We start from the raw sequence: 20,343 nt of genomic DNA, 5'->3' as shown, positions 1-20,343 counted from the left end.
TTCTCCCAGCCACTTGTTCCCATATCACAGATCAAACTTCTGTAAGTTCAATTTTATAGCCTCACACTCACCACTCCAACTCATTCCGTGAGTACTCAGATAGCAATATTCTTAGACCTTATGGGACCTCCAATGAACTGATTCTACTAGTACCTTATTATCCCTGGATTCTTGATGTCTTTACTCTCAGCTATTTCCTTGAATACACTCTCAACTGTCTTACTCTTGTCTCACTTAGTTGTACTTTCTTAGAAAAGTCACTGTCCTGGTTAAATGTAAATCTCTGCATCTACACCCATGCAACTCACCATGGCTGTGACACACACATACAATGCAAAGTGATTTCTTTCTGACCTCATGAACATGTTAGAAAATTAGGTACCTGAGTCCATTGTTTTCACTTGTACTTTCTTATGTGATTATTTATACACTTATATCCATCCCCCAACCTTGTGTAACCAATAACCTATTTTCTATCAGTATCGATTTATCTAGTCTAGACACACAGAAATGAAATCATACATCCTAAGACTTTTGTATCTGGTTTCTTTCACTTAGCACCATGTTTTTAAGGTTCATGAATGTTATAACATGTAATGGTACTTGAATCCTTTTTATTGCCAAATAATATTCCAGTGTATGGATACTGAACATTTTATAAATCCAGCCTCCTGCTTACACTGGTGGCATATCTTGGGATTATTCATGTGATGTTGGTTTTGTGGCATGTACAATGCAAGAGCTGTGGGGTCATGAGGGTTCCACTCGGAAATGGCAAAGGCGATCCCAGAGGTGTGCACCAGGTGGGCCTTGGAATCCTTGCCCTCTACTCAAGTGGGGTATTTGGCCCTGATGAAGCAGATCAGCAGGCCAAGCAGGGCCACAAGGATGGTGTTGACATATATGGTTTTCACAGGTGCAAGTCCTGAGGCAACTCCAGTAGTGAATTGTCCAACAATTTTGTATTATTAGTCATTTGATGTTGCTCAGACAAAATGCATGACATACATAATTTAGAGGAGAAAGGGTTTATTTTTGCTCACAATTTCAATGATTTCAGTTCCTGGTTAGCTGACTCTAAGGCTCAAACATCATGGAAAAGGGGCATAGTGGGGGAAAGCTGCCAACCTTGTGGCAGCAGGAAGTAGAGATCAAAGGAGAGAGAGGGCAAGGAGCCAGGGACAACAATATTCTTCAGGTTATGCTCCCAGTGATCTACTCACTTCAACCAGGTCCCACCTTTTACCTGTACCTTCAGCTAGGAACTCATCAAAGGGTTGACCCACTGATGAGGTTAGTGCCCCCATAAGTGAGTCCCTTCTGATCCTGCCCCCAATATGAGATTTTAGGGGATACTTCACATTTAAACCATAACTATATCCAAGAAACCAATGCCTAGTCTACAGTCAGAAAGAGTTACAGCTAAGTTTCTTTAATAAAGGTTTTATAGTTTTGTTTCTTACATTTAAGTCTTTTTTTTCTTTCCTTTTTTTTGGTACCAGGAATCGAACTCATGACCTCAGGCTTCCCAGGCAAGTGCTTACGCCACTGAGCTATATCCCCAGTCCTACATTTAGTTTTTGAACAATTTTGAGTTATTTTTTATTTTGTGAGACAGGGGTAAAACTCAATTCTTCATATGTAGATATACTCTTGTTCTGGATATTTAGTAAAAAAGATTCTTTCCCTATTAAATATCTTGGCATGCTTGTCAAAAATCAAATGACCATAGGGGCATATATTGATTTGGTTGGTTGATTCCAAGTTTGGGCATTTATGAATAAATCTACTATAAACATTTAGCTTCATTTTTTGAATTGTCCTATTATTGTTTGTGTTTCCCTGATGATATATGATTTAGAGCATATGAAAATATATGCTCTACATATGTCCTTTGGTGAGGTGTGAGGTCTCTGGCACACTTTTAATTGTACTATTTTATTGTTTAGTGTTTTTATTCTGGTTAACAGTGTGTTATCAGTTGTATCTTTTGGATTTTTTTGCAAAAAAATCTTGTCTTTTCTTCATACCAAATTTTACATGGCAGAAGTTTTTTATTTCAATGAGTTCAAAAATATGAGTTACATCTTCCCTCAAACTTGCTTTTGGTATTGTACCTAAAAAGCCATTGCTAAATGGAAGTTCATCTCTTTTCTTCTATGTTATTTATAAGGAGTTTCATAGTTTTGCACTTTTATATTTAGGGCCAAGATCTACTTCTAGTTAATATTTGTGAAGGATCTAGGTTCTAAGACATTATTTTTACTTTTTGTATGTATAATAATACCCACTCGTTTGTAAGAGAAAGGTAGCATTCATTCAAAAGACTATCTTTGCTCTGTTGCATTGCCTTTGCTCCTCTGTCAAAGATCAATTGACTATTTTTGTATGGGTCTATTTCTGGGCTCTTTATTTTGTTTTAATGATCTATTTGTATATTCTTTTGCTAATAATACATGGTCTTATAGCTTCATAGTAAGACTTTTTAATCTAGTAGTATTAGTCTTATGATTTTGCTGTTCATTATTGTGTTGGCTATTTTGAGTTTTCTCTAAAAAAGAAAATCAGCATCAGTCATGATCCACAAAGCAGCTTGCTCAGACCTTTAGGTATTAAATATATAGGCTGAGTTGGAAACAACTGAGATCTTAATGAGATTGAGCCTTTCTGTTCATGGATATGGAACAACTCAACATTTGCTTTTTTTGTTTTCTTTTCTTTTTTCTTTTTGAGACAAAGACTCACTATGCAGTTTAGGCCAGTCTTGAGCTCACTTTGTAGCTCAGGCTGGTCTTGAACTCACAACAATCCTCCTGCCTGAGCCTCCCAAGTGCTAGGATTATAGGTATGCGCCACAATACTTGCTTATTTCTTCCTGGATTTCTTTTGTCAAACTTTTGTAGTTTTCCTCATTGAGTGCTTATAGCTGTTAGATTCAGACCTAAGTATTTCATTTTTTTGGATACTTATGTAAATGGTATTGTATTATTTATTTATTTAAAAGAGTAAAAGAAGGATAACAGTAATAGGGGGATTTACTGAATTACAGACAAAGTGGTAGGACAATATCAATGGTTGTTATCTTACCTATTGGTATCTTCAAGATAGCTTCTCAGGAAAACAAATAAGACAAATAATAGTGAGTTACAGACAAAAATGGTAGGAAATTATCAATGGTTGTTGTACTATACTTTGGTTTCTTCAAAGTGGTTTCTAGGGAAAACAAATAGAGCTATACACGAGTGATCAATTAAATAATCACTGACTAGTCTCAATTGTTGTTGTGGAAAACACATAGTAATAAACATACTTCCACTTACGAAACAGCATAGGAACAATAGAAACATTACAGGGTTATGGACAGATTGGTAGGAAATTATCAATGGCTGCTGTAATACATGTTGGTATCTTCAAAGTGGTTTCTCAGGAAAACAAAGATATGCAAGAAAGATCTAACGGGTAGTTACAGCCTAAGGTTGTGAAAAATAGCAGATTACCTCCTCATTAGTGACTCCTTTCACTGAGGTGTGACGGCTGGAAGGAAGGCCAGGATTGAAAAGGATGACTGAGAGACTAGCACCAGTGTCCAGCAATAGGCTGTTGACTTTTTCCTCTATAGTCATGATTACACAGGGCTCCTCCTTGAAGATAATGGTCTGGCCAGAGGGAGAAGGCAGAGTATGCCCTGGGCCCCCTTCATTCCTGTTGGACCAGCTGGTAGGAGGGGTCTGAGCTCTGGGGCCTTCGCTTCAGAGGGCAGTCTGACCTCTAGTGGTCACCTTTACAGTCAGGGCATGGCCCAGGAGACTTCTTAGGGCAGTCCCTCTTGAGGAGGTCTGCCTTTTGACAGCAGTAGCAGATGAATGTAGTCAATGAGTTCTTGTTGGGGCTCTGAGAATCAACCATAGGGTCTGTTTCTCTTAGTGCTGCAACAAAGGCAGCTGTTTTTTCTCAGTCTCTTTGTTTTCTCTCCTTGGGCTCCTCCTTGTCATGGCTATAAAATACTGAGGAGGCAATTCTTACTAACATCTCAAGTGAGCTATCTGGGGCAAAAGCCATTTTTTTTTGTAGCTTTTTTCTACTATCTGGGGCTGACTGAGTAATAAACTTCTCTAAGAATAGTTTGTCCCTCTACTGAACTGGGATCCAGGGAAGTATGCATTATCAATGCCTCTTGTCTAAGAAAGCAGAGGGATGTTCTCTCCAGCCTCCCAGCACATTGGGACCATGCAACCACTTAGCGTCCTCTCCCCAACTGTCAACACAGGCAGCAGAAACATGTGGATGACGTCCTTGGCCTGCTAGTCAGTCTTCAGCACCATCAGGTGCAAAGTGTCCCAGGCAGGTAACCTAGACATGTATCTTCTCCATGAAGGCAGTTCTTCAAAATCTGAATAATAGGCACCCATGTAATTCAGGAAGTCTTGGTGCAGACCTCTCTGGAGCTCCACTCACTCCTCCACCACAGCCTGTACAGTGACGGGAAGAATGGCTTCCAGGGCGTCTCCCCATGTATTACACAAGGTCCTCCTGGTTTACAGCTCCTGAATGGTTTCTGCGTCCCCAGTCAGCTTGACCTCTGAGTCACTGGGTGTCAGTACTCTTGTGTTCTCCGAGTCCTTGTTCATCAGCTGCTCCTCGGCTGACTCCAGACCTTTCTGGCTCTCAAGGGCAGGGCCATGTGGCATGTTTTCCCAGAGGTTTCTCCATGTCAGGATGGTTCACATATGTTTTCGGGCCAGCCTATTGTGTCAGTGCTTCTCTGTGGCATGGTGTTTTTTGACTGCGCGGCAGTGACTGACCCGAGGGCTGGCGCACGTCTCCACGCTGCTTCCTGGGCGCCTGCTGCCTGCCTCTCCAGGCGCTTGCATGGCCTCCCCGAGCAGGTGCCTGCGTGGCCGGGTGCGCCAGGCCCTGAAGGGCCTGCACTCCCCAGCTGTATTTTTTCAAAGTCTCTAATCTACTGGTACATTTTACATACACATAATGATCATATTCGTCATAGAGAATTTGTACTTGTATATCCTTTTCTCCCATTCCCCTACTGTACCTTCAATGACTCTTCTCCTCCTTTTTTACAAGATCTTTGTTTCCAATTACTTTACTCTTTCTTCTCCCCTCTAAAGTTCCCCCTTTCCATTTGAGTATTTTACTCCTATTTCATAATATTTAGTATACATTTTGGTCTTTATTTACACTTTCAGTTTTTCACATCAGAGAAATAATGTAATGTTTACATGTGTATTTGATTTATTTCATCTAAGAGTATGGTTTCAAGGTGCATTCATTTACCTAGAAACCTCTCAAGTTTATCCTTCTTTATGGCTGAGGTTAGTACCCCACTGTATAAAAAAATCTTTTAGTCATTCATTGGTTGATGGGCATTTGGACTGTTTCCAAGATTTAATTGTGCCACTGTAAACATGGATGTGCATGTATTGCTGTAGTATGATGTTTTTAATTCTTTTGGGAAGATATCAGGAAGGGGAATAGCTGGGTCAAATGGAACCTCTAGTTTTAGTGTTTTCAGCAATCTCCACACTGATTTCCTCAGTGGTTGCACCAATCTACAGTAACAGTAGAAAAGGGTTCCTTTCTCCTCAAAGCACCTCCAGCATTTGTTATTGGTTGGTTTCTTGATGATAGCCATTTCTTCTGGAGTGAGATGGAATCTCAGCATTGTTTTAATTTGCATTGCTTAAATAACCAGTAATGTTGAACATTTTCGCATATATTTAGTTGCTGTTTCTACTTATTCTGAGAAGTCTCTATAATTTCAGATGCCCATTTTAGGACTGGGTCTCTAAATTTGGGTGAGTGACTGTTTTGAGTGCCTTATATTATAAAAATTAGTCCTTTGTCTGAGGAACTGCAGGCTAAGATTTCTTCCCACTCTGTGGGTTGTCTCTTCACTGATGATTTCTTCTGTGCAAAAGCCTCTCATCTTTTAATAAGATGAGATCGCAGTTGTTGATTCTTTGCAATGTTTCCCATGCTACTGGAGTTTTGTTCATAAAGTCTTTGCCTATACCAATGTCTTCAAGAGTTCTACCTGTTCTCTCTTCCAGCAGATTTAGTGCTTCTGTTTCAATGTTTAGATCTTTGATCCATTTCGACTTTCATTTAGTTCATGGTAGTTTTCAATGTAGAGGTCTTTTACTTCTTTCATTAGATTGATTCCCAAGTATTGAATTTTTTTAATGGTATTATGACAGGTGTGGTTTTCCTAATTTCTCTGAGTTTATTTGTGTATAGGAATGCTATTGATTTTTAAGTGTTGATTTTGTATCCAGCTATGCAACTGAATTTGGTTATGAAATCTAGGAATCTTTTGGTAGAGTTTTCCTTACTCTTCTATGTAGAGTACCATGTAATCTGCAAACAATGAGAACTTAACTTCATTCTTTCACGTACTATGGTAGATGCAGTGATGCAGCATCCATATCTCCATTCAAATTTAAAAACTTTTCCTCGCTTCTGGGAGTGCTGCTCCCTGACAACCTTCAACTCTTAGTTTATGCTAAGAGCTGCCCTGGGAGCAGAGTTGTCTCATCCACGGTCACTCCCTTTCCTCGGGAAGCCTATATTCACTAACTGGTTGATGAAAGGAACAAAGAATTGAGTTCCTTGATCAAACTTGTGCTGTCTCAGCTCTCAAAGGCCATCTCAGTTTTAGAGCTCTTTGTGGGGTCAGCCCCCTTCCTTCGATCTGTGGTTTCTTTCTTCCTTCCATCTGTAAACTTTACCTAATTCAATTTCCTTTCTTCTCCTTAACAAGTTGCTGGTTAAGAAAGAACATCCTAACTGACTGTTTGAAAGCTAATTTCCAGTGTTGTCAGTTTGTTTCCTGAGTATACAGTCCGTGACAGGCAGCTAAGTGATTTACTAAAGCAGGGAACAGTTGTGGATACAGAATGCTGAGCTTTTCATTTTTTAATTTGAGATCATTTGGGGCATTAATGTGGTTATATCAGTAGGTTTAATACAGTGGTACCTCGGTTCAGGAATTTAATTTGTTTTATAATTTTGGGGAAGGTGGACATGTTTTTATGTGGGAAGATCGCCATGGTTGTGTTTTGTCATCCAATGTAGAGTCTGTGAATGGAGGCAAAACTTTGTTGAACACTTCTGTTAGACAACTGAACTGTTTGCGAACAGAAGCATTCGTAAACCAAGGTATTATGGCATAAAAGTCTGGCATTCAGAGGAAAGGTAAGACTCAGAGATAAAATTTGTGAATTATTAGTAGAAAGATAGAAATTAAAAGTGAAAATGAACATAAGGTTGCTAACAGAGTTGGTACAGAGTGAGAACAGAGCCAAGGATGAGACTTAGAGAACAACATTTATTTGAAAGGTAGAAGAAAAGTTAGTTCATCAATACAACTGCTGCAGGAAAGCCACAGAGGTCAGAGAAGAATCACGGAAGTGTGGTATCACTGAACACAGGGAGAATGTCAAGAGAAGAGAGGCTGAAAACGTCTATATTGCAAAGAGCTCACTGGATGCTTTTACGTAATAAAAAGATAACTGACTTTCATAAGAAGTGTTCGGTGGGCTGGTAGGAACAGAAGCCAAACCATCAGAACAAAGCAATTATCTCCCAAATATGGTAATGCAATGTCAGGAAAACCTCTTAATTTCTGAAATGCTTGAAAAATGAATCCTTTCCTTAATCACAGACTTTTACTGCACGTGTAAGACTAGGGGTTCTGTATAAATAACCAATGTGGCATTCATAATCTAAATCTGGCATGTTATTAGACTTTACTGAGAACTCTAAGTCAGTTTTCTAACTAATTAATAATCCTGAAAAGATCCTATTTTGTATATTCATACATGTGTGTATATGCATATACTCAGAGTTCTTCTAATTTTCAAGAATGATTTTTATTAGTTCTTTACCAATTTCTTCTTAAATAAGTCACAAGTACTGCAGTCACAAGACCTATAATTTTCAATTTACTAGAGTGTTAAGCAAAGGGCTTAAACTTTCTACGTGTTCTGCACCATCCACTGCCTCTATTCCCTCATGCTGTACCTCTCCCATCCCAATTTTATTCCTGTTGTATATTCCTCAAATATGTAAGGCTCATTCTCACCTTGAAACCCTGGCTCTAGAGAGACATCCATATGGTCCAGTTCCATGTCTCCATCTGAATTCACTCAAATGTCACCTTTGTAGGAACATACGGGTGCCCAATTGACAGCTGCAAACTCCAAGCTCTATTCACCATTCTGAACGCCCTAACATGCTTTCTTGATTTATTTTTCCTCTAAAACATTCATTACTTTTAATTTTTTTAAAGCACCAATCAGAATCAAAAGCATCAGGAATTCAAGAGTTCTTGTTTTTGTTTTCTGTTGTCTCAGTTCTTGGCAGAGGATGTGGCACACAGAAGGTATGAAACAGATATTTGTTAAATGAATAAATATGCATGGTTCTTAGGGTAAGAGAAAACAGTAGAGATTATGGGCTGTAGGGTTTTTTGCTACTTCTTAAATTATCTAAAATGTTATAGATGCTATCATGAAAAATTTAATGGTGTAAGAGAGAGAAAGGTATGTGTGTGGGGGGGAAGAAAATGTAAGGCAGTCTCCAACGGAAAACTGAATGAAAGTTTTTCTGAAGATGTTAAAGAATAAGTATGTTTAATGAGGATGGAAGAGATTAAGAAAAAGAGGGCAACTAGATGAGATAGGGCATAGAAAAGAAAAATGAGGTTTTAGAATAATTAAAATAGTGGCTCTGATGAAGACTACTAAATAACATAAGCCTTTTTTATGGGAATTTCAAACCATTATTATCCCAACGAAGAGGTCTGAAAAAGAAATAAGAGCTTACAATACTATTGGTAGTAAAAATACTGAGTGTGAACTGAAAAATTTATGTGTAAGTAGCGATATTTGTATGAAAGGAAAGAGTTAAAAATGTTGAAAATAATTCTGAAGTTTATACACAGGGAATTTAAATAATCCTTACATATGCATTCAACTTTTTCTATTAACATTTTACTTACTTGATCTAGGTTTGAAAGACTGTTTGGATCTTGACTAAGAGCTTGGTATCGGCCCCTGAGCTTGTCACCTGCTGCAATTCTCCTGAATTTTTTGAAATCCACCACATATAAGGCACTGCAAAAACAGAACATTTCGTTTCTTTTTTGTTGATGATAGTATGGACTGAACTCACAGCCTCATAAATACTGGGCAAGTGCTCTACCACTGAGCTACCTCCCCAGCCCTATAATCTCCTCGATACTCTATACTGTTTATATACCTTTATTTTCTCCCTTTGAATGTCTACAGTGATGGGTTTAACTATAAATATGCAAAGGTCTAGTAATAATTAGCCCTTTAATAAAGTTGTTCCCATAGAGTTCTAATAATAAAGGCTGTCATAAGGATTTTATGAGTTAACATACACAAAGGCTTATAAGAGTGACTGGCATGTAGTAAGTACTATGCAATTGGTTATCATTACTGTGTAATTTCTATGAAAAGTGAATTTGGTACCTTATTTATTTACTAAGCAGTGAGAGTATACATTTTCTTACCTGATATGATATTTCCTTCCTAAAAGATGTGATGCCCAGTATCCTGTTTTCCAGAACCGATACCCTTCCATTTCAGTGCGGCTATCACAGAAGGGAGTATACCCATAGGGAGCGCCACCCAGGTCAAAGTCTCGAAGTTCTTTTAGGTCATGTCTCACAATCTAAATAATTAAAATAATGTTTCTGATGAAGACAATTAAATAATATAAGCCTTTTTTATGTGAATTTCACACCATTATCACTCAATTGTAGAGATATAGACAACTGCATTTTATTTACACTGCTTTCATGTAGCATCAATTTACTAAATGTATTTTTCCCCCTTGTCCTCACAGATTAAAAGAAACCTGAAATTTATATTCTTAGTCTATGTAACAGTGGTCTTATCAATAAGAGTATTTTATATCATTTTTAAGCAAAGTATTTTGGAAAAGGTTAAATACCAGGTAAGTACATAGCCCTTAGGTTCTCAATATATGAATTCATAATTTAAAATCATCTTATGGTATCTATTTTTATATATTAGAAAATATTAATTTGAATTATAAAGACAAACCTCCAGACTATTATGCATAGCTTTAATGACATAACATTAGTATGTTTATTGTGTAACTGGTTTAAGCCTGCTGGAAAAATATTAGTGTATCTGTTGAGGGAGCATAGGAAAAAAAAGTGTATTAGTATGTTCAAAAGTGCTTACTTCATCATTTATATTTGCCTATTTTTTAGTTATTATAATGGTTAGTTATTTTTTAACTTGGAAAAAAGTACCAAAACAATATTTTACAGTATGAGTACTAATACAGAATATGAAAATATGTTTTTGTCCTAAGTATATAAAGTCTAATTTATGCACTTGATTTGTATTATATATTTACCTTATCAATGTTATTGGAAATAATCAATATTTTTCAAATTTTTTTCCCATTAATGATTAGAAAAGCCATGCAAGAAGGGAAAGGGGAAATATATTTTTAGCAATATATATTTTGAAAGCTGAGGGCCTTAATTTATTTTTTTGATAAATTTAGGACTTTCTTTTAAGTGATGTAATGATGAGAACTTGGTTATTGGTTACATATCAAAGAATACTGTTAAAGGCAGAAGAATGCAAAGAGAGCTATATGTAATTGCTACTTTTTTCCAGCAAAAAGAAATAGGTACTTTTAAAAAATCAGCTTGTATACATAGGAATTTATATAACTACTCATGATTAAAAGCATTTGTTTCAATCCCCAAACTTAAAATACTGATAATTTAGACAGAAAATTGTCATGTCATAGGTAATAAAATGGCATCTCTTGCAATACCTTCAGTTTTTCCCCTGGAATCCTGAAAATGTGCTCTAAAGGTACTTTGTTGGTGCATCATAATATGTATTTAAATGATTACACAGTGTGGCAACAAAGACAATAAAAAGGAGCAACATAAGTTAAGTCTTAATATTCAGACAGAAGTATTAAAAGTTTGCTACTAAAAACAAGAATTAACTGATTACCTGGTCAGCATCAACAAAAATGATTTTGTCCACTGCTAGTGGAAAAAGGACATCAAGGAAAAGAATTTTGTAACCCCAAATAATCCGTTGTTTTTCAGTCTGTTGATGAAGCCAATGGGGCCATTTATATTGAACCAGTTCATACTGGAATCCATATTCCTTAGCCATATGAGGAATTACTTCCTAAAACATACATATAAAGTCAAACAATGAGAAAAGTTTTATATTATAGAAAAAAAGAACACTTTAAAAGGTAAGAGTATTATAGATTGTTATAAACCAACTGGAAAAGTGTTTAAAACACCACAAATATGTCTGTACTATGGTTTGGAGGTGTCCCGTAAAGGCTCATGCATTAAAACCTTGGTTACGGGTATGTGATGTTACTGGGAGGTGGTGGAACCTACAGGAAGTGGGGCCTCATAGAAGGCAGTTAGGTCACTAGCGGTGTGCCCTTGAAGGGGATATTGAGAGCACAGCCCCCTTCCCGTTCCCACTTCCTGGCTGACATGAAGTAACAGGCCTCCTCCATCACATGCTGCCACTATAACGTACAATGCTGCCACAGGTGGAAGTGACATGGGTACGTCACCACATACTGACTGAAACCTCCGAAACTGTGAGCCAAAACAACCTTTTCCTCCTTCTAAACTGAATACCTACAGTATTTTGGCACAATAATGGAAAGGTGACTGGCACTCTTCAGTAATGAGAAGTGTGAAAATTCTGACAAAGACATAAGGTACATAAAACTGTATCATTTAATGTCATTAAAGTAAGTTATTACTTTGGCTACGATAAAAGTTCACATACTTTTTACTACTTGTGTGTGACTTGAGAAAACCTGATTCTGGAAAGAAATGCCTCTGATCTTGGAACACTCACATACCACACAGTTTATGAAAGTGTCAACATAGTGGTTGGTTAGAGAGATAAAAGAGATGTATAATGAACACAAAATGAGATTTTCTATAGGGCTTCATTTTGAGATGACTATGATAAAAATATAAGATAATGAGGTCTGAATATCTGACACGTGACTCAGTGTTGTTTGTAGAATTAGAAGTACAGTCATGTGTCAGTGACATAGCTACATGATGATTTGGTCAGAGTTGCATACATAGACTAAGATGACACGCCTACTACCTATTCTTTTTTTTTTTTCTGGTACGAGGAATCGAACTCACGACCTCGCACTTGCCAGGCAGGTGTTGTGCCACTGAACTAAATCCCCAGCCCCTACGCCTACTACCTATATATGCTGTATCTTACAGCCTATTGCTCCTAGGCTACAAATCTGTACAGCCTATTACTGTACTGAATGAATACTGTAGGTAGTAACACACAATAGCAAGCATTTGTGTATTTAAACATAGAAAAGATACAGTAAAAATATTGTATAAAAAAGCCACTAAGCATTCTGATTTGGTTTTATGTACAGATATACTCTCCTTCTATACATTTCCTTTAAATACCTCTTTAAATAAAAATTGAACAGAATTTTTCTTAAACTAAATTAAAAATATTGTTTTAAAACTTACTAATATACATTTTAAAACGTTTATTCTGAAGAGAATATCATATGAACTTAGAGATAATAAGGTTTATTATTCAAGTGTTATTCATTCTATAAAAACAATAATATACTTACTTTAAATGATGGTGAGAGGTAATTTTTTAAAAACCAGAATTTCACTGGTGTTTTGGTGTTACGTAAAACAGAGAGCATCATAATTCTGTATAAAAGAATATTAAACCCAATATAAATTAAGATTCATCTTACTTTTAAAAGGCTATTAAATATTTAAAGGTAGGAATGAGAAGTTTTCCATTACAAATGGCAAAGAATCAAACTGAAGTATCTTTAAATATTTTTTTTTTTTTTTTTTTTTTTTTTTTTAAGTTTTTTTCTCTGGTACCAGGAACCGAACTCACGACCTTGCGCTTGCCAGGCAGGCGCTTTGCCACTGAGCTAAATCCCCAGCCCCTGTATCTTTAAATATTATGGCTGATCAAATACATACTATATAAAGATGGAGACATCCTGATACAGACTAGATTGATTTGTTTATTCTGGCTGGCAAAGAAACTAGCCTGAAAAATCCCTGTTTAATTCAACTAGAGTTTAACCTCAGCTACACTGCTGTATGACTTGTATCAGGCAGGTCTGTAAAAGTTGAAAAGAATGATCTGCCTATACCGATGATAAATTCACTGGGGAGGTCACTGTTTTGCTGTCCTAGACCTCTCAGTAGAGAAGGTACAATTGTACCTAAAGTTCCATTTTAAAATACCAACACAACAGTTCAAATACTTTTGAAGCATTCTTTACGATCTTTCTGCATAAACTGTTTAAAAATATCCTTTTGTATTACATAGATATACTTTCCTTCTCCCGTCTCCCTTTCTTATAAAACAAGGTATTTCTTTATTAGAAAAGGAAAATTTTTACTATACATATTTTATTATCTATTATTGTTACAAATTATGTAACAGTACATAGCCTTAAGAAGAACATTCCTAATCAAATAAAACTCATAAAATCTTACTGCATTTAAATTATATATTTACCCCATGACTGTAAATACATAAAAAAAGAGCAGGCTGCAGAGCAGTATACTTTGTTACTACATGGATAAAAAGAAGTTAAAAAAGAAAAATATATGCCTTCTTGTCTACAGACACAGTATATCTTTGGCAGGATATAAAATTGCTACTGGTTTTCTGTGGGAAAGGAAGTGAGTATCAAGGAAAAAAGAAGCACGAGATTTTTTTCATGTACATTCTTCTATTCTTTCTGAAATCTGGGCCATGTAAATGTATGGTTTTCAAAATATTAAATAAAAATATACATACCTTAGAAAACGTTCATATAAATGGCCAGAAGCAACTGAAAAAATGTTTAGAACATCTTTTTCCTTTTTGTCATCATCTTTACGCAACTTTCCTGTGAAACTTGGAATTAAAAAGTCATAAATGACAGTTTCTTAATATGTACTGGCAAACTTTATCTGCCTAAATACTAAATTTGATGAATAGTAAAATTAAGAATGCCTTTCAAAATTTTTTTGCATTACTTTCAAAATGGATAGTTATTAATTTTAAACAATCTCTTACTCTAACAATTGAGTTATTAATATCAAATGTGACAATATCACTTGAAGTTGTATGAGCTTTTATTTATAATGTGAGATGCAATTAAACTGCCTCCAGGCTACTGAGATAGTATCTTTGATTATTTGTGAATTCCAAGAGTTGTTTTGGTGGCGCGCAACAGTAATTCCAGCACCTGGGAGGCTGAGGCAGGGGGATCACTGGGAGTTCGAGACCAGCCTGGGATACAAAGCAAGCTCAAGGCCAGTCTGAACTGCAGAGTGAGACCCTGTCTCAAAAAGAGAAAAAAAAAAAAAAAAAAAAAGAACAAGTTACTGCCAGCCATGGTCTTGGCTAAAGTGCTGAAACTTTTAAGCAGACCAACAATGAAGGAAGAAACAGGACAGGTGTTGACTACGGCACAAGGATGATTGATGTAACAGAGTAGGTCTGCTGAGTGCACCTAGTAAGGCTCCCCATGCTAAAATACTATATAAATATGCCCACAATTTTAGGCATCCTCTGACTGGGTAGAGTCTCCAGTCAATAGCAAGCAACAGAGGTCTTCATTACCTGGGGGACCTCCAGGAGGTACAAAGAGTGTCTGGAAGGCAGGTCTGTTCCCTGGTTTACATCATGGTACTTTATGAAAGCCAACTGATACAGCTTTCTGGACTTGAATCAGCCCCATCTCATTTCTGTGTACATCTAATCTCATCTGCAAAAATGGTTCATTCTTATTTGGGATACTTAAAATGCGTTCAATTTCTTTTTATTTGAAATTTTTATTTAATTAAAAACCTCAAGCTGGGCATGGTAGTGCATACCTGTAATCCCAGAACTCAGGATTCCGATACAGGAGGATCATTGTGAGACCAGCCTGGGCTGGTTTTGGTTAAAAACAAAAATCAAAAAACAAACAAAAAACAGAAAAAACTTCATTTTTATATAAACAGGCATTTAAAATGCCAAAAATATGGAAAACTACTTCACTGCAATCATCATGAAAATATTTTGCCAAGCACAAATAGTTATGAAAAAATTTTTAAAAGTTGACTCACGGATGGTAATGTGATTGTTTTTTCCAGTCAAGTCAACTACAGAAAAAGAAGCCTAAACTGGGCAAAATAAGTGATACAAATGGTTTTAACTGGTATTAACAAATTTTGTTTAGGTTATGGAACTTATTTGGTCTAAAGTGTGTATGTATTCACTCTGATCAAAATGATCAACTGTTTCCCGTCACAATTCAAATTAAGTTCAAATCTTTATAATAGACTTTTAAAAAATTTATTTATTTATTTATTTATTTATTTTTGTCTTTTTGAGACAGGATCTTGCTATGCAGTTCAAAGTGGCCTTGAGCTCACTTTGTAGCCTAGGCTGGTCTTGAACTTGCAACAATCCTCCTACCTCAGCCTCCTGAGTGCTGCAATTTATAGGTGTGCACCACCATGCCTGGCTATACTAGATTTTAAATGTTTTCTACAATGTGGATTTACAGAAGAATAGCTTTTGATTTTGCCTGCCTAGGATTCTTTCCCCTTCTAGTAATGATGACTTGGTATTTTGTGGGGAACGATTTTGCTCCAATTTTTCTATGACATTTAGGTGGGTCCGGCCTTCCCATTGGCTGTGGAGGCAGACATATGACCCAAGCATGATGAGTCAGAGTCACGTGATCAGTTCAATTTGGAACACAGGGCTGTAGTGGAACTTACGCGTCAGCCTTGGCAGTTTCACTGATATTATTTGCAAAGAACCTACTTCTTCCTACTAGAGATGGTAAACTTTTACTTTTAAAACCTATTTATTTGAAAATGAAGGAGGTGGGGCTGGGGATATAGCTCAGCGGCACAAGTGCTTGCCTGGCAAGCACAAGGTCCTGAGTTTGATTCCTAGTACCAAAAAAAAAAAAAAAAAAAAAAAAAAAAAAAAAAAAAAAGGATACTGAAAATGAAGGAGGCATAGCAGAAAGAAGACAGTTTTTTGACCCTGTCACCTGAATGCCCAGGGTCAGGTGTACTCCTGGATTCATTATATGTGTGAGCCAATACTTTCTTTTTTTGATTAACAATGTAACTTGTATATGTCCTACTATAGTCAATGTGCAGCTAAGCTGGGCTGCTTTCTGTTCTTTGAGGAACATACCCAGTCCTTCTGCTTTTATGTAACCAGGTATCTCACTTTGTCTCTAAATGTTGAATCCTGTCTTTCCTTTAGAATAGATCTTAAGCCACAAACTCTTCCAAGAAGACGTTCCTGAAGTTTCTCCTAACTAGATATGTCCTTTTTCTTCTCTGGTTTGAAAGAATTTTTTTAGCTGTCTTACAGCTAGTTTCCTAACTTATATTAACATTTATATATGTCTTATCATTTCTAGAGAAGAATATCTGCACCTTAGATTTTTATCACTTGCAGCATTTCCATGTAGTTGACTCTTGATCAATTTAGTTATATGCTAAAATATTCATTATTAATTACCTTTTAATGTAATCCCACATTCCTTTTTCTTCACCTTGATCAGTAAGGATGTCTTTGTCAATTTTGTCTGGCTTTTTCTGCACCTAGAAAGCATCGTTTGAAAAAATGTAAAATTTGTCAGCTTTAAATATTATGCTATTTAAAAGAATATGCTATTTAAAAAATATATTAGAAAAGATTACCCTGGAAAACTAAGAAAGATAGCCGCAGTAGAGAGAGCCAGGCAATATCTGCTCTTCAACGATCAATTCAGCCTCTTGTTTTTAGTTTCTGTCATTTTTCTTTTTTTTTTTTGGTGGTTACTTTCATACTGCTAAATAATATGCTTACAACAAAGGTTAGCTAATTCATCAATTTCAGTCATGAAGTAGTAGTTATTTCTGAGTTTGCAGAATTTAGACATTATTTATTCTTTGTGATGACAGATGAGTAGCTCACATAATCAGTCTTTCTTCCTTTCTTTGGAAATTTTGGTAGTAATATCTCTATGTCTGGTTTTTCTATTGAGTATTTTTGTAACTTTAATTTTATATATGTGTGTGTGTATGTGTGTATATATATATATATATATATATATTTTAAAGACAGGCTGGCCTTTGCTATGCAGTTCAGACTGGTCTTGAGCTCACTGTGTAGCCCAGCTTGGTTTGGAACTTGCAACTATCCTTCTGATCAGCCTCCCCAGTGCTGGGATTACAGGCGTGTGCCACCATGCTAGGCTAAATAATATTAAAATCTCTTAATTTTTATTCCAACAACTGCAATGGTTTCTCTTGCATATTCTGTTCACAAGATAAGGACACTAGCTAGTATCTCTACTTTTCTCCTCTGCCTTCCAGGTTATATTGGTTAAATCGCTACCATTTGTAAATGTACATAGTATTTATATTTGTTAAGCCAACATAATTGTATTATCTTTTATATCTGCCATGGTAATTTTAAAGCTTGAAAAGTGAGCAGTGCTTATTTTGACACTGAAGAGTGTGAAAGGCTATTAAAGTGTATGTTCCTTTTTTAGGTTCATTTTTTATTAGTGTATGTTTATGATACATAATATCCATCTTAGGGAATTGGTACCATACACAATATATCTTAAGCATTTTTAGCTCTCTTCCCCCGTCCCCCACACTCTGTTTTCCCCAATCTCCAAATTCCTTTCCTAAAATTTTATTTCCTCTGTAGAGTCACGATGACGTAACTATGCCACTTATAGACTTAAGCTAAGTCAAATGAACTCTCCCCTCTCATTCCACCAATAGGTAAATGTCTTTTGTCAATTTTTTATTTATTGTTTTGCTTTACTTTTGGAAAGTTATACATAAATGTCTTCTTTACTATATCTCTAATGATTTCTAGTTTATTACTTATTGTTATAGTTTGTGTGTGTGTCCCCCCAAAGCCTCACAAGGTCATGGGGCAGGCTTTTAGAGTTTGATTATGGGTGTGAGAGCTACACCTGCCGTGGGGTGGATAGTTTGCATATGTAAGGGAGAGGAAAAGGGTGCTTGAGGCCATTTCTCCCCCATTCCGCCCTGGTGTGTGTGGTGGTTGCTTTTGCTGTGTTCTGCTGCCATGAGCTGTAGGTCTCTGCCAAGTGCCAGTCTGCCTTGTAATCTGCCAAGTATGGACTGAAACCTCCACAAACTGTAAGCGAAATAAACCTTTCCTTCCTTAATTTTGGGCATCAAGTACTTTGTCCCCGCAACGAGAGAAAAGTAACCAAGACACTTATGTTTTCTGTCTAGAATCCCTATCTTCCTGAAGACATTTTTTCTTGGTGCTCAGAATTAATTGCCTATTTCTTTGTAGATGTTGTCTTCATTTCTTTATAAGTAAGTTTCACCATTCTTGAAGTATCTATCATTCTTCATCTTCATCTTTGTGTTGGCAGAAGGGGTGTGAAAAGTAGTTCTTCTTAATCTTCACACTTCAGAAAATAACTATATTGCTCATATTTGATTATAATTTACTTAAGTACAGAATTATAGGTTTGAAATAATTTTCCTCTGAACGCTGAAGGTTTTGTTTTGCTATACTTTTACAGCAGTGCTGCAAATGCTTAGTCTGATGCTAATTGTGTCATTCTGTTGTAGTGACCTGTCTTTACTCCTCAGCAGCTCTTAGGATCTCACATAGGCTATTGTCACTTATCCTTTTTGGTAATTTACGAGTCCTTTTGATATAAACACTTTTCTCTATTTTTAGCTACAATAAACTTTCTCTCCTCCACTTTCTCTGTTCTTTTCTTTTGGAGTACCTTTTCTTGGGCTACTGGAGTTCATGGGCTCATCTACTGTGTTGTTTCTCTTTTTTCCTTCCTTTTTCTGTCTTTTTGCTACAATGCTGAGCAACAGATAGTTAGGAGAGTTGCTAGAAAACAGGTGTAGGATTTTGGTATTGGTAGGGTATGTACTTAAACTGGTATCTTTCAGCAATTCCTGAAAATTCTTAGCCATTTTTCATTCATTCATTCATTCTTCATCTTCTAAAACTCCACTTTTATTTATTCAGCAAATACTTACAGAGCACTTTACAAAGCTAAACTGTTTAATTCTCATAACAACCCTGTAAGGTAGTGTCTTGGTTACTTTTCTCTCATTGCTGAGACAAAATACCTAATGCCCAAAATTAAGGAAGGAAAGGTTTATTTAGTTCACAGTGTGTGCAGGTTTCAGTCCATACTCGGCTGGCTCCAAGACAGAGTGGCACATGGCAGAGGGCAACAGTTCAGGGCAGCGGAAGACAGCAAAAGCAGCAAGAGCAAAAATGGAGGAGCAGCAAGGAGCAAGCCTCCTTCCCTCCCTTATAATGTATGCAGGCTGCCTGACCCAGGGTGGGTGTAGTACTCACACCCATAATCCCAGCATTGGACCATGAATCAATCATAAACTCTAGAAGCCCACCCCATGACTGCATGAGGCATGAGGCTTTGGGGGTACATCTAGACACAAATCATAGCAGATAGGTTCTAATATTAAATCAATTTTATAAATGAGACAGAAGTTAAATAATCTGTCTAAGGTCAGACAGCTAGTGAATGCCAGAGTCAGTTTTAAATTCACTCCTGCTCTCCTAGATTTTCTGTATTTTCCTAACTACTGTATTTAAGATACTTGCTATCTACTCTCCAACTTCTTAATTCTCTTTATGGAAATCAAAAAGCCAGCCACTAAATTCTTAATTTTACTCTTATATTGCAAGGTTCTACTTAAAAAACTCTGCCCCAACACCAGGAAAAAGGACCCTGATGTGCACTTTTTGTAGTTTTCTATTTCCTACAATTGTTTCAAGTCTCGTCTTCCTTCTTTCCTGTTTTATTTTTTGAGACAAGGTCTTGCTATGTATTTCAGGCTGGCCTTGAACTTGGAATGATACTCTTGCCTCAGTCTCCAGACTGGTGAGATTACAGGTGTGTGCCACTATGCTTGACGTGAGTTTTTATTTAAACACAGTGAATACAACTGTTTCAGAGCTTTTGTCAAGAATTCTAATATCTGGAGTCATTGTGTGTCTGTGTTTTGCTGTTTGTTGTTTCCGCTGGTTTTGTGTATTTGCTTATGTCTGGTGATGTGCTAACAGGATTTGAACATTTTATCCAATATTTGTAGTAGTTTTAAGCAGCAGGGTTGGTCCAAAAGAACTATTTCAGCCACTAGTAAAAAAATCCTTTTTCTAATAGAAAGCAAGACATAAAAAGATTTTATATATATAT

General features: G+C 36.5%; 1 protein-coding gene across 2 annotated transcripts in view; it reads right to left on the bottom strand.

Moving 5' to 3' along the window:
- The window catches only part of Uggt2 (UDP-glucose glycoprotein glucosyltransferase 2), a 188,522-nt gene that overhangs the window by 9,683 nt on the left and 158,496 nt on the right, over positions 1-20,343 (bottom strand). Inside the window, exons 31-36 of one of the 2 annotated variants that reach the window (XM_005374097.2) lie at positions 16,632-16,714; positions 13,911-14,009; positions 12,706-12,790; positions 11,055-11,237; positions 9,557-9,717; positions 9,020-9,134 (exon numbers count right to left, since the gene is read on the bottom strand). In XM_005374097.2, coding sequence (XP_005374154.1) covers positions 9,020-9,134; positions 9,557-9,717; positions 11,055-11,237; positions 12,706-12,790; positions 13,911-14,009; positions 16,632-16,714 — 726 coding nt within the window. Of the gene's footprint in view, positions 1-9,019; positions 9,135-9,556; positions 9,718-11,054; positions 11,238-12,705; positions 12,791-13,910; positions 14,010-16,631; positions 16,715-20,343 lie in introns of those variants that run through there. The other variant, XM_013516208.1, reaches the window with a different exon arrangement.

This window comes from Chinchilla lanigera, unplaced genomic scaffold, assembly GCF_000276665.1.
Source record: "Chinchilla lanigera isolate Chin_1 unplaced genomic scaffold, ChiLan1.0 scaffold00003, whole genome shotgun sequence".
Classification (NCBI taxonomy): Eukaryota; Metazoa; Chordata; class Mammalia; order Rodentia; family Chinchillidae; genus Chinchilla; species Chinchilla lanigera.
Note: the sequence above shows the minus strand (reverse complement) of the source record. Positions and strands in the feature narration are given on the sequence as shown.